This window comes from Fragaria vesca, unplaced genomic scaffold (assembly GCF_000184155.1).
Source record: "Fragaria vesca subsp. vesca unplaced genomic scaffold, FraVesHawaii_1.0 scf0513000, whole genome shotgun sequence".
Classification (NCBI taxonomy): domain Eukaryota; kingdom Viridiplantae; phylum Streptophyta; class Magnoliopsida; order Rosales; family Rosaceae; genus Fragaria; species Fragaria vesca.
This window is the reverse complement of record NW_004443411.1, coordinates 21,130-36,105: the sequence shown is the minus strand read 5'-3', so window position 1 is coordinate 36,105 and position 14,976 is coordinate 21,130. Positions and strand designations below refer to the sequence as shown.

General features: G+C 37.7%; 1 protein-coding gene across 1 annotated transcript; it reads left to right on the top strand.

Annotated features, from left to right (window-relative positions):
* Positions 1-8,887: 8,887 nt before the first annotated feature.
* On the top strand, positions 8,888-13,303 carry LOC101292860. The gene is made up of 2 exons (XM_004309600.1): positions 8,888-9,386; positions 10,958-13,303. The coding sequence occupies exons 1-2, from the start codon at positions 9,150-9,152 to the stop codon at positions 12,884-12,886; spliced, it is 2,166 nt and encodes a 721-aa protein (XP_004309648.1). The 5' UTR covers positions 8,888-9,149; the 3' UTR covers positions 12,887-13,303.
* Positions 13,304-14,976: the final 1,673 nt, after the last annotated feature.

Below are 14,976 nucleotides of genomic sequence, written 5' to 3'. Positions count from 1 at the left end.
GAGTAAGACGATCATAAATTGGAAAACTTTTATTTCTCCAACCTTTGGCATTTTTGTTGTGCTACCAAAAAAGAGAGTACTAATATTAGAATAAAATCCATGGTTAAACAAAGACAACTTGTATTAGAAACTTAATGAATTTATTTACCTGAACATACATATCGCATGCATCATTGCTATCAACTTTCATTAATATTAGTACCGAGAGAGACCAAACATGGGATTAGCCTTGAAGGTCTCCTTATTTAACACTGGCTTAGGTAATACCAGGTACCAAACGTACCCTGAGTCCCCACAGCAAAGTCCTCCATCTCCATGGCTCCATAGTCTATATTTATCGACAATGACCTATCTAACACTTCGCTTAATTTTGATTCCTGAAGTCTGTAAACTGTTACGTTGAGTTTGAGTGCCTCCCTCTAGCTAAGCCAGTTTGAGTTTAAAATACTGTACTGTGTGATTTTGCTGTTGTTCTAGTTTCTGGTATTGCATCCCGTCATTTTCAACGTCCCTTTTAGAACAAGAGACGTGGGATCGATGACTTGAGAAGAATGAGTGGCTGGGTTTCCTCTGGTTCTGGTTTCATCATGCGCATGGATGCCGGCAACACCAGGCAAACATCCAACTGATAATAAGGGTCCATGCAAAGACAATTTCTTCATATATCATGCCGGCAGTACGTAACCACATATAGCTTCTGGTTTTTGACCTAAACCACATGTGTGTGTGTGTGATGCTGCAACCCTAGCGTAGCTGTCTCTTCAACTTATGGATATATGCATATTGAAATGGGTTTACAAATTGATAAATGATAATGTCTGATTACAAGCTAGCGTCGACTATATCGTATTGCATGACAAGAAATATATGCTTGTCGTCGGTCTACATCAATCTCTTGCTCAATATCACAAAATACTAGATCGAAAATCACAAATATTATCCTAATTGATGCATATAGCTAGTAAATTAGGTTCTCAACTTCTGAAAATTATTAGGATAATATGATGACACTAACAATGATCTAATCCTATTCAAGAGGTGGTTTAATGTAGTTTATATGATGAGCATTCGATTCACATGATATTATCAACTTTGGTGGTCAGCTAGACATTAAATTGATATTTGACTAATTAGATCGAGTATAGGAGATTATTAAGCAAAACCAACGGGGAGGGAACCCTTTGATGTGGACAAGTTTGATATTTGACTAATCAGATCGAGTAGCAATAAGGACAATGCAGTATTCTCTATCCATCTCCAGTGAAACTGAAAATGATCGATGCCTGCACGCAAGTGTGTTTGTTTGTTGAATGGTGTACAACTTTGACAATGACCAGCAGTTTGGCTCATTACCACTGCTTCTTGTAATAGAATTTCATTTACACCTTAATTACAGAGGAAACTGCATCGATCTTTTGTTTTAGGCCTTTTTTTTTGGATACAGACGAACAAAATTTATACTTTATTGTAAACTTTTAGGCGCGCGTGTAAACTTGTTATATTAACTAGTTTAGGTTGGACTTCTGAATCTAAATATATTATGGTTCATGCATGATTCATGAGTATCTCCAGCAGAGTTGCTAAACTTAAATTTTAGCCAAATTTATGTATTTTTGTAGCAAAAATCAACTCCAACAGAGAACCTAAACATAAGTTTATTCTAACTATTGCTAAGCTAGATTGATAAATTTAGCAATTGGGTTTGAATTGTTAAAGCAAAGCTAAATTCTTTTTTTTTTTTTCATTTTATCCACTTGTTAATTCATGATTGGTCAAAATTTATCAGTTAACTTCATATTACAATTTACTGCAGAAGCATCATTGTTATTTCGATTGTTAAATTTTTTAACTATTGTTAAATTTAGCAACAAACTAATTAATAAATTGTTTTTTGTTGGAGACGTGATCTTTACATATCGAATTAAAAGGCTAAATCATGGATTTAGATTGCCAAATGTATGCATATATTAGAGTTTAGGGTCGAATTAGGGGTTTCGACCAAAATCTGAGCAAATCTGAACCTCAATTATTTAGAGCATTCCCAATAGACTCTAGATCTTAGCTCCTTTGTTATTTTGGAAGAGCATGTACATATTTACATTTTCGTCAATTTTACACCAGCCATTTGAACGTCTCTCTATTTTATTTGTTAGCTGTCTCGCGGGATGATAATTGCTATTACTTTTGTTAATTTCAAACTTTCCATTCTAAGTTATTGTTTGTAATCTATATATACATTTAAACACTTTCATTCATTCATAAATAAATAATATAAATTGAAAACTAGCTAACATAGAGAGCGAAATAGTGCAGTTGTATTTCAAAAGAGGCTAATCAAAATGTCTTTCTAGATATTTTGGCCAAACTTGACTGAAAATGACTTAAATTAATAAAAATGTTCTTAAGTACTAAATGGTAATGCAATGTGAGTTAACATTTTGTTTGTTTTATCTCTAACTAATAATATCTCGAAAATGACTAAGGTCATGTTTAGCTTTACCACTAGCTTCACCAAAAGAGAAAGCAACACAACATGAGTTCAAAAACTATTTTAACACGGTCATAATATTTTAGAAAGACGGCAAAGTACTGTTGCTAGTTGTCAAAGATATCCCAATCTGGCAATCTATAGATAATACGCTTTGGTGCTTATGAAGTGCTTTGACTAATGAAAACTAATACAGCTCCTCATATGCATCATCATGTACATCTAATCCACAACTGAATTGATATTTTATACATAGTGTGTATCAGTGGCGTAGCTAGAAACTTTTTACAAGAAGGTCAAATTTTAGATAACTTTTCATATACCGTATAAAATTCTAGATAATGGTTTCTTAGGCATAATAGTCATTCTAGAGCTATTATTGGGAAGGAATTTGAAAAAATTTCAACAACAAAGAAAACAGGGCTTGAGATTTATAGTAGATTTGAACCCATGTATAACTTAGTCCCATAATCTTAATTTATTTCGCATGGGTAGTAACAATTTTAGCTAATGCTAAATTATGGGAAATGCCGAAATGGAATAGAGACGAAGGCTGACATGCGACGACGATGTACGTAGTCTTGGAATATTAAGACAGAAAAATAAGAAAAAGATAGTTGAAAATAAAAATGAAGAAAAGAAAATAAATACATGATAGGGTTTAGCCTTTTAGGTAGATTTGTAAGTGTTTGGCAAAAGACATCTATTATTTTTGAGTCCAGTGTTTTAAGAAAATAAATATAGATAGGCTTATATTTCTATCTTTGTCTTTGTGTCATAGGGGTCAAATATGTAGTGTTATGATAATATGTATAATAAGATGTAAAAAATTCAACCAATGAAAAACATGGTAAAAAATTGAGAAGGGTCAATTGACCCCTTTGGCCGTATTGTGGCTACGCCACTGGTGTGTATAGACTCTGTGGAGCAAGTATGATTTTATTATGCCAAGAAAGAAAGAAGAAAGAATTATTGTACAAGTTATCAAACCTTGGTGTGGTTTGGTTTGTAGTCATAAAATCAAGAGAAAAATAGCATAAGTATGACGGTTGAAAGAGTATGTGGCCTTTTATAGTTAGTTGGCCGGTTGGAAATTGATGTTATTGCAAGTCATTAACTGCAACTAATGTTATCACTTAAGATAAATGTGTTTGATTGGCATTAACTCAACTTAAATTTTGATTATATATCCAACAAGACATGTTGAATGACGATTTTTATTTCTATTGATTTGGATCATCAATTCAACGAAGAAAGGATAATTTGTAGGTATGATTTTGAATCTGGGACCACCGGTCCGGTGTGGATCAGTTGTTTTGACAGGCTAGGACCTAGTTTGGTACAGTTTCATTTTTTTTATTTAAAAAATCAGCTTTTATCTAAACTTCTAGATTTTATTGTGTTTGGTAAACTAAACAAAAGAAAAATTGTCACACCCCAAATTTTGGATAAATAAAAATTCCAAAATTCAAGACATGATAACCAAAAAGAAAAACAATCAATACAACAATTTAGTTTACAACTTGTGGAAATTAATTTTTAAACAAGTATAACCTCCCTAAAAAATCACTGCAATCTAGAAAGTAAACAAAAAGAATGATGCCTAACTGCCGCAGCCTCAACTCTGCTAAACCTGACCTGCAAAACAACCTCTACACTATCGATTGGTGCATCGGGTTGTAAAACAACAAACCCGGTAAGCTTTAAAAGCTCGTATGAGTAAATCTACAACAACAGCCTCAACCCATCAACACATAAGATGAAATCACGAGTTCATGCAATAAAAATAATTTCAGGAAAACATTTACAAGCAAGAGAAATCAAAGAAGAACTTAAGAAAACACAACAATTCAAAAATACTCACATCATAAATAAATCCTTTAAAAAGCATAAATCAGAAATTCTATTAAAAATCACACAATTAAGATTTCAAGAATCTCCCGTGGATATGCATAGTTCAGGAGATACTCAAAGCAAGAAATTTAAACAACACTTAAGAACATCACACAATCATTTCTCTACTCTTACTTATGAGTTCGCCAACACTTAGTCATCCCCCATAAGTAACCAAACAAATGCGTACTTATGGGTTCGTCAACACTTAGTCATCCCCCATAAGTAACCAAACAAATGCGTACTCATGGGTTCGTCAACACTTAGTCATCCCCCATGAAGTACCGACTGACAGACTAGAGCTCTATACTGACCGTAACCAATCACCCGGCCAAGGCTTGGTTCCCGGTCCACCACAAAGGCTCCTAATCTAATGCACACAATCACCACTAAGGCACAACAATCACCACGAAGGCACACATTCTATTACTCTTCCATCATAACACTTATCAAGTCACAAAATAATAATATCATCATAACCGTAACCAATCACCCGATTAAAGGCTTGGAACCCGGTTTGACTATTTAAACATCAATCCAACATCACACTAACATATTATCATAACGTGTCTTTCACACATAAACACGTGGATATAAATATTTAAAACGAGAATAATTCTACCAACTCTAATTATTACTCATGATCGGAAGTCCTTTTGAAAGATTATATTATTAACAGAAAACTTGTTTTCACTTACCATGAGCCGTTGACGATCAAGCTCATTTATATTTAAAAACAAAATCATTTTCTTTCAAGGACAACTTCACAATTAGTAATAATTATCATCATCATCATAATAATTATCATAATAATTATCACCAACAAAACCAACATCACAACCATCATCATAACAAACATCACAGTCATCATCATCAAAATCATCATCATACCAATTAACATAATAATTATCACCATCAAAACCAACATCAAAATAAATAGGCCACAAAGTGGACCTTAGTGAGATTTTACTCACGTTAACTTCCGCTGCGTCTTCATAAGCACAAACGCAAGCGTCTAGCTCAAAAGCAAACTCCACAAGTCACCCTAATTAACACAAATATTAACCTTAGTAACCAAACAAACTAAGAGTAACATTTGCCCTCTTAACCCAAAACTAAAATCCGAAGGTTTGCCCAAAGGAAGGCAACTCTCCTTCAAGACCTCCCAAGGTCCTCGATCACCCAAAACTAAACCTCCTACAACTGCCAAAACGGTTCCTACTTTTGAAAATCACAAAATCATCACACCTCATCGAAAACAACTCTAACATTAAGCATCACAAGATCTCAACCTAGTCTTATAATATATCAACGTGCTTACAACAACAAGAACTAGCTAACCCCTGCAACTAAACCTACACATCCTGCCAGACGCGCCGCCACGCGCCACCACAGACGGCTACGAGTGGGCCCCACGCGCCATCACGAAACTTCTGAATTAGGACAAACTCTCAACACGAAACTTGTAGATTGAAAAGAGGGGAGCACCTTTTATACTTGAGGTATCCGCCAATTCGGTCGGAACACGCCGGAAAACTCGCCGGAAGGTTGGAATCCACCACCGTAACTCTACACCGCGAGTTGAGCTTCAAGACCACCAAGGATCGAACGAGGACGCCTAACACTTCCTATCCCGACCGGTTCCAAGCCGCGTCGCCGCCGCAGGAGGAAGAAATCCGATCGGGTTGCAAACCGGGTCGCCCGCCCTCACTGTGGCGCTCGGCTTGCACAGCTCAGCTCGGGTCATCCTCATCCACCAACACAGGGAAGATTGCGCTGCCAAGGAGAAGCGACTCCGACCGGTGCCGTCGCCTGGGTCGGTCGGAGTTGGCCGGAAAATCCGGGTCGGGTCAACCGGGTCCGGGTCGGGTCGACTGGGGAGCTTGGGTTCTCTCGGGGTCGGGGAGGGAGAAGAAAGGGGAAGAAAATGGTTTCTGAAAATTATGAGGACCCAAAACGAAATTTTCCTATTTAACCTACATAATCTCGAAAAGCCATAACTTCTACTGACCATAACTTTCTCATACGAAGTCCATTTTACGTGTGCCACATGTCTACGAACTCGTATCGTCGTGCTCTACAACTTTCGTGAAGGAAGTTTCTCAAGAAACCCAACATATTTGAAAGTCAACTTTTGACCCTTTAGAACCATAAGACCGCTTCGGGTAATTATACGTCCAAACGCTTCCGCTCTTCCTTTGTACCTCAAAACACACTAACTTCTAACTCGAAAATTCTCAATTAATATTAGAAACTAATATCAAATTTCCGGGGTATTACAAAAATTATTATTATTTTTTTAAATTACAGGTCAATAAAAACAGATTTTAGAAGCAGTATTGAGGTTGCTTTTAGAAGCTGTTGTCAATAAAACACACAGAAAAATAGTATTTTATGTCTTGACAACAGTTTTAAAAGTAACATATACTAAACAAAAAACTATTTTAATTTACAGCTGATTGTATTCACAGTACAACAGAAGTAATTTTTATAAAAAGTCACGGCAATCCCTTAAGCCCGATCCAAACACAATCGGTTCAGTCTTTTGGGGTTTTAGGCCAAAGATACTGTGGATGCAGAGGCAGTAGTCCTCATCGATCTCTTTATGGGTTTTGTTGGTCGTGAGGATGTGTCATGGTAGATGAAGCTGTTGCAAAAGAGGGAGGGTTGGGTTGTTACGAGTGCAAGGATGACAATATTCCCAGGAACATCAATAATTTCCCAATCCGAATAAGAACTCGAATAAGCATTCTCATCTTCAGAATCGAAATTGGAATTTGAGTAAAGATCGGGACCAGAATAGCTTTCGAATTCCGCCTCTAGTGTGTTTGATAAACCCAAGAGAAGTCACACTGTCTGGCATAACTGAAAAGAAAATGAAAATAAGCTAATGTGCTGATGGCTCTAGCTGCCTATGGACCAAGACAGTTGAATACTTCAATAGGTCCGGCCTCTTGGAATTTCGGATTGTTTAATCTATTTTTGCCGAGTTATGTGATCTGTTTTTGCCTTTTCCTTAGAGACTGTTTTGTTGTGTTCTTTTACTTTTTCAATATACTGTATATGATGTTAAGAGTATCTTTAACAATGCTAGCCATTAATGTCATTTTTGGCTAGCAAGTTTAGAAATGTGGCTGCATCAATGCTTTCTATTTTAGCTAACATTACATCAACATTATTCTTCAAATAAAGATTAAATAGTTTAAATATATTTATATATCACATAAAATATCTTATAAGGAATGTATTAAATTATAGCTAGCCTCATATGAGTCATCTCGCTCTCTATATTTAGCTAGCGAGATAGCTAAACTTTGGCTAGTTTGTTAGAGCTCCAAAAATATCAAAAAAAGCTAAACACTCTCTCTAAAATAGATAAAAGCTAAAATAGAGAGTATGCTAAAGTTGCTCAGAAACTAACGTGCAAAAAGTGAATTTTAATTAATTGTACAAACAATCTTTAAACAAAATTAGATACTTAACAGAAGCTAATAAAGCGATGGCACGTATAAATGACTAGTAGCTAGTCCTAGCATGAAAATTAACGAGGTCATTCATACTTTAATGTTAAACTTAGCTTGCATAATTTAATATCAATAAGACACTAAAATCATATAAAAGGTTGCTTGCAGAGCACACATGGAGCGGATTTTACGCACCGAGGTGCATTTGCAGCATTAATGTGCAAGTCCTCAAATCGCCGTATGCGAATATCAAATGAAGACTAAAGACCCTAAATTTCTTTTTTTTATTTTTATTTTTGATCTAATCAAATTAAGCGCCCATAATAAGAGTACCTCTTATTCGACTTCAGGTTCTCACCACCTGTGTTGGAAACATTTAAAACTATTTTTTTGGGTTTGAATTTTGTTAACGGTATTAGAATACATGCATGATAATGCGACGTGAATGACCGGATCAAAATATTACGTAATAGTTACTCGGTTCACTAACACTTTGGTGCGTAGAAGAATTTCGACGCACACCACTATCATCTTGTAAACGGAAGAAAGAAGCCACCAAATAATAGAAAACACTACAACAATAAAAATATAAGAGTCTAGACTCCCTGTAAATTGCGTTGAGTCTTAAAATGAAACATCTCTATTGTTGATAATAATTTATAAAATAAGAAAGATGAAAACATTATCTATAAGTTTCTTCTCTGGATAGCAATTTATCAAGTATTATTAGCAAAACATATATCTCTTGTTACCTTTGACTGTTTGAAGTATTTTAATCCACAAGCAAAAGAAAAAGTCCATACTAATTTCTGAAAAGAATAAATTTATATATATATATATAATTATGTACGTATATGTATACAAGTTTAGTTTTGTCACCCTCTCTCTCACATCAGCTCATGAATCATAAAAAAGGCTGCTGGTCACTGTGGAACCTCTCTGACCACTCCAATCTCAGCCTCTCCAACACTCACCACCCAACCCAACCCATTATCAAATACCATTAAAACTCCGAAAACCCAATTTCTCCCTTTCCAATTCCATTTCCCATTCCAATTCCATTTGCATTTCTTAAAAACCGCCAATCATTCATTCATTGCCTCCTTTTCCCAGTACTCCCCACTTCTTCATTTCTTCTTGTTGTGGAGCTCAAAACCAAACCCACACCACCCCCCACATAGCTAGCTTCACTCACAATCCACACCTAATATTAGTGTCCTCATGACTCCCTCACCTTCAAGATCTGGGATTTCTTAGATCTCAGTTACTGTGAGAAAAGAAACAAACCCCAAAACCCGAAAAACATGGGAAGCAAATGGAGGAAAGCCAAGCTTGCTCTTGGCTTGAACACATGTCTTTATGTTCCTCAAACTGCAGAGGAGTCATCATCACCTTCCCCAAACCGCGTTGTTGCTTCTAGACACTCCGACGCCGTTTCTTCCTCCTCTCTGCTTTCTCCGACGGGTGTTGTCTCCGAACGGCGACCCACCACGCCGACACCGTCCTCTTCGGGGCTCAAAACTGGAACCAAGTCCTCAAAGGTCTGATCTTTTTTTGTTTTGCATAAAACCCATTTGAGATTTTAAGCTTTTTGCCAGGGGTTTGGTTTTCTGCAATGTTTTGGTTTCTGGGTTGATTTAGATATAAGCCATTTTGGTGTCTATGGTGGATATCCATGGTAGATTCTTAAGTGAAACCAGTGAATGAAAATGTCCTTTTTTGTTTTCAATGAACAGAATATTTTTTGCTTATTTTTTTAATGATGTTTAAAGCAGCAATGTTGTTGTCATTTTATAATAATTTACTGGCGCACCCAACTCTTATCTATGTCTAGTCTTTTTCTTCACTCTGAGTTAATGTGGGGTAGAATATGTTGGTGGGGGTTTTGCGATAATGTGATGTATGTGAAAATGGGGTGGATTGGTATTGGGTGTCTGGTTGTTTTCATCTCTATGTGAAGTTGTAAAGGAAGAGAAAGTGGACTAGTCCCCTTTATGGACCATTGTCCTCTTTGGATTATTAGAAAAGGAATACTCTTCCCTGTACCTTTCCTTTCTTCCAAGGGAAAGTGCTTTGGCTGGTCAGCACAAGTGCACTGTCCCATATTTACAGACCCCCATACCTCTCTCTCTTTAGACCTTTGATTGTGAGATTTCCTGCATTGGGCATCAACTAAAGAAAAAGAAGAGAGTTGAAGAGGAAATTAGTTATGGTAAGTCCTAGAGCAATTTGTCATATTACACAAGGAAAAAAAAAAAAATCGTTCTTTTGATGAGAATTGTATAAAAGAGTTTCTTACTGTCTTGAAAGGTTCGTCCTTAGGCAGCAAGTTGCTTGTATATTCTTACTTTCGAAAAGTCATCCTCTTGATTGATCTTAATTTCCCATTGTGTCCTCTGCCATGTTTTTGACCATTTCTCATTGACTTCTCTTTCTTGTTGGCTGGTTGATTTACAAGGGATGGCTTTAATTGTTTAATCTCAGTTTTTAATTGAATAAAAGAACCTTGATATTGACAACTGTACTGTGCTGTAGATACGATGCAATCTAGTTCATCATTTTATGCTGTAGTTATACTAGTGGAAATGTATGGGTTAAAAGTATCAGCTTAAGATCCATTTGTATCGAGATGAACCTTTGAAATCTTCACATGTATCAAAGAAACTTGAATATTATAAACTAGTCACCAGATTCTCTGAATCAAAGGGTTTTGATTTGTACAAGTTCCCAAATGCAGATTTTTTATTTGTTTTTCAATGAGGACCAAATGCAGGATTGTTGGAAGACTTCCATGCTCGTTATAATTGTCCTTAGAACTATAGGAGGGTAGTTAAAAAATCTGTAGACCCAGAAAGCTAAGAAATCATATAACTCTGTATCCCAAAACAGAATCTGAGGTTAGAATGCCTGGTCTGTGGTAAAATTAATTCATCTGTTACAATTTGTCTTCCTGTTTTATTTTAATAAGTATATTGCAAATTGCATATGAGATGATGAAATAGAAATTTAACTATTACAATTAATATATTTCTTGTCTCATTAACTTGAAATTTGTACTTCTCAATGCAACCAGTCCGATACAATGTTCTAACCAGCTTGTCCTTAATTGCAGAGAACTTGCGCAATATGTTTAACTACCATGAAACCTGGACACGGGCATGCCATTTTTACTGCAGAGTGCTCACACTCTTTTCATTTCCACTGCATTACTTCTAATGTAAAACATGGGAACCAAATTTGCCCAGTTTGCAGGGCAAAGTGGAAAGAAGTTCCCTTTCAGAACCCTGCTTCTGATCTTTCACGGGGTATTCCAAGAATTAACCCTGTGAATTGGCCCCAAGATGATGCATGGATGACTGTTCTACGCCAAATTCCTCCACCACGAGTTGACGTGAGCCGGCCTATTACATCACTCTTTCACACTCCTGAATCAGCTATTTTTGACGATGATGAAAGCTTAGATAACCACCCTGACATTTCTATGAATAAGGCATCTGTTGAAGATCAGACTTCTAACAACAATTGTATTGGAATCATAGAGGTCAAAACATATCCCGAAGTTCCAGCTGTTAAAAGATCAAGCTCTCATGATAACTTCAGTGTTTTGATTCATCTCAAGGCTCCTCTTACAAGTGCAAGACAGAATGGCAGTAGAATCCCAGTATCTCAAAATTCTCGGGCTTCAGTAGACCTTGTTACAATCCTTGATGTTAGTGGCAGCATGGCAGGTACAAAGCTGGCTTTACTAAAGCGAGCCATGGGGTTTGTGGTGCAGAACCTTGGTCCCTCCGATCGGCTTTCTGTTATTGCCTTCTCCTCTACTGCCCGTCGGCTCTTTCCCCTTCGTCGCATGACTGACACTGGACGCCGGCAAGCATTGCAGGCTGTAAACTCTCTTGTGTCAAATGGTGGGACAAACATTGCTGAGGCTCTTAGGAAAGGTACCAAGGTTTTAGTAGACCGCAATTCGAAGAATGCTGTTTGCAGTATCATACTATTATCTGATGGGCAGGATACATATACTGTTTCTAGTCCCGGTGGGATTCATCCCCGTACAGATTACCAATCACTTCTCCCAATCTCTATCCGTCGCAATAATGCAGCAGGCTTGCATATTCCAGTTCACACATTTGGATTTGGTGCAGACCATGATGCTGCTTTGATGCATTCAATCTCTGAGGTTTCTGGGGGGACATTTTCTTTCATAGAAGCTGAAAACGTGATTCAGGATGCATTTGCACAGTGCATTGGGGGTCTTCTGAGTGTAGTGGTGCAAGAGCTGAATGTCACAATCGAGTGTGTTCACCAAAGTTTGCAATTGGGTTCAATAAAAGCTGGGAGTTATAAAACCAGCATGATGACTGATGCAAGAATGGGATCTATTGATGTTGGAGACCTATATGCTGAAGAAGAGAGGGATTTTTTGGTGACAATGAATATTCCAGTTGATGAGTCCAGTAATGTGATGTCACTAGTAAAGGTTAGATGTCTTTACAGAGACCCCATTACGAAAGAAATGGTCAATTTGAATGAAGCCGGTGAAGTCACAATCAAAAGGCCCGAAGTAGTTGGCCAACTACTAGTGTCGATGGAAGTAGACAGGCAACGCAACAGGCTTCATGCAGCTGAAACAATGGCCGAGGCCAGAGTAGCAGCTGAGGATGGTGACTTGGCTGGTGCAGTTTCTCTCCTGGAGAGCTGTCGTCGGGTATTGTCTGAAACTCCTTCTGCACAAGCAGGTGACCGCTTGTGTGTTGCACTTTCAGCCGAGTTAAAGGAGATGCAAGAAAGAATGGGAAACCGTCGTGCATATGAAGAAACAGGGAGGGCTTACGTTTTATCAGGATTAAGTTCACACTCATGGCAGAGGGCAACTGCTCGAGGTGATTCCACTGATAGCACAAGCCTTTTGCAATCGTACCAAACCCCATCAATGGTAGACATGGTGACCCGGTCGCAAACTATACTACTAGGGAATCCATCACCTCGACGAACCCTCAGCAGTGTTAAGTCATTTCCGGCCAAAGCACGGCCACATTAACCAACAGTGATGGAACTGCTACACACTCCACGCATATCCTTTATTAATGGACCTTTTCTATTTCTTCAATTTTTCTTCCTGTGGTTTGGATTAACTGGGAAACAAAGGAGTTTTGGGTATTTTAACTGGGTGGTATATTTCTTTGTTTGTCACGTATATGAATAAGAATTGGCGAAAGGTGAGTAAACGGGCTCTTCAGAACAACTGTGAAAAGGAAAATGGCGTGCGGGGTTAGGATCTGTAAGTTTGATTTTGGGTGATGAACATGTGGAGGGTTTTCCTTTTTCTCTTCCTGGTTTATTTGCTACTGTATCGGAGAATAGAAAGGGATAGCCTTGTAATTGTGGGAATACATATGGAGTGAATTCTTCACTTCAATATATGAAATGGTATTATTACTCCTGATTCTGATTATTTTCACTAGCTATAGTGTTTTTCTTTGAGTCACTCGATCAAGATTGCAGTTACACATTTGTTGTATTTTGTGTTGGGTATTCATTCAATTGCACATAAGTTCATAGAGAAACAAGGACTTGAAGAAAAGTACGAACAAAAATATGTACATGAAAGTTGGAAAATCAGATATTTCAGCTCTGCGTAGAAATACATCCAAAAGTTAAAACCATTGTCTACAATTACTCATCAAATCCATTATTAACCCTAAACTCATGTGTCACCGTCCATCATTATCTGTGTTGAGACTTTCAGATTATCAATATTTGTTACCAAATACCAAGGATTCTTCTGCAGCCACTAAATGATGCAGCCTCCATGGTAAAGATGTGAAAAAGGCATGAGACTGATGAGAGTTGCTTCCGAACCAACCTCTCCTCGATGACACTTCGACTCTAGCCATCACAAGTTTCTCAACAAGTCCATGTTTCGTCGACCAAGTATATTTTTAAAAACTATGGACATTTTATTATATTTACATCCGAGTATTTTCGTGTAATTTTTCAAACTAAACCCAACTGTACTTACTCCATGTAAGGATTCGTACATAAAAAAGCATACATATGCATTTTAAAAATTACACATGTAGAAATTAAAAATGAAAATTTGCATGAATAATTAATGGTTACAAATTAATTTAAAAATACATATCCGAATTTATGCCAAATTAATATAAGTAGATTAGACCGATTGAAATCCACAATTAATAATGGTTACATTAATTGTACTCATGATAATCTGAGTCGTCCCAATCATCATCCTCCTCAGTTTGGTCAGAATACTCATCATCCTTTATGTATTCGTCATCTATGAAGCCGTCGTCATCATGATTGGGGTTGCGACGTTGTAGCGAGTTCAGTTCAGATGGTGTAATTGGAAGGTAACCTATGATAGCCGGAACGTGTTGGTTGTTGACACGAATATCCACAGTATCAGGGACTACATGTGGAGATTCCTCTTGATATGGTTCATTCGGTTGATCAGTTGTTATTGGTTCACTAAGCCCACTCTCATCATCTCTTGTCAGTGTAGCTGTCACATCCCGACCCTTATATTTTTACCTTATTTACTAGCGTGATTATAATAAGAATTTTTACCGTTCTGATCATTGAATAAATAGTTTAATTGGTCCCTAGAGGGGTTTCGGGGACGATTATGTGCGGAGGATAATTCGTATGGGGAAAATACGACGACGGTAAAAATAGTAAATTTTAGCTAATAAAAGGTAATTTTTATTCGGGTATTATTTTTCGGGGTGTTTTTATTTTGGAAGTTTGGGTTAAAAAGGGGTGTTGGGTCGGCTGGGCCGAGCCCAACCCATTTCTTTCTTCTTTCTCTTCTCCCTCTCTCCCGATTCTCTCTCCTCCCACCCGATTTTCTTCTCTCTACACCCAGAAGAATTCCGGCCGTCCTCCCGCCGCCGTCCGACCTCCGTTCGCCGCCGGACCGGTCCCGTTCGGTCGGTCTCCCTCCCAGCAACTTTTCTAGACCGGTGAGAGGAGCCCTAACGCCGCCGTGAGTGAGCGGTGCCGCCCGAAAGGCTAGGCTGCCCCGAGCTTCCCTTCGCCGGAACTTCCTCCTCCGGCCACCAATCCGGGCAAGCTTGGTACGGTTTTGTAGCCCTCCTCCCGTGCAAC

Excerpts from the sequence above, each read along its gene's own strand:
- LOC101292860 (XM_004309600.1), top strand. The coding sequence starts at position 9,150 with ATGGGAAGCAAATGGAGGAAAGCCAAGCTTGCTCTTGGCTTGAACACA. Across the intron at positions 9,387-10,957 it reads CTGGAACCAAGTCCTCAAAG|AGAACTTGCGCAATATGTTT; the intron begins GTCTGATCTTTT and ends CCTTAATTGCAG.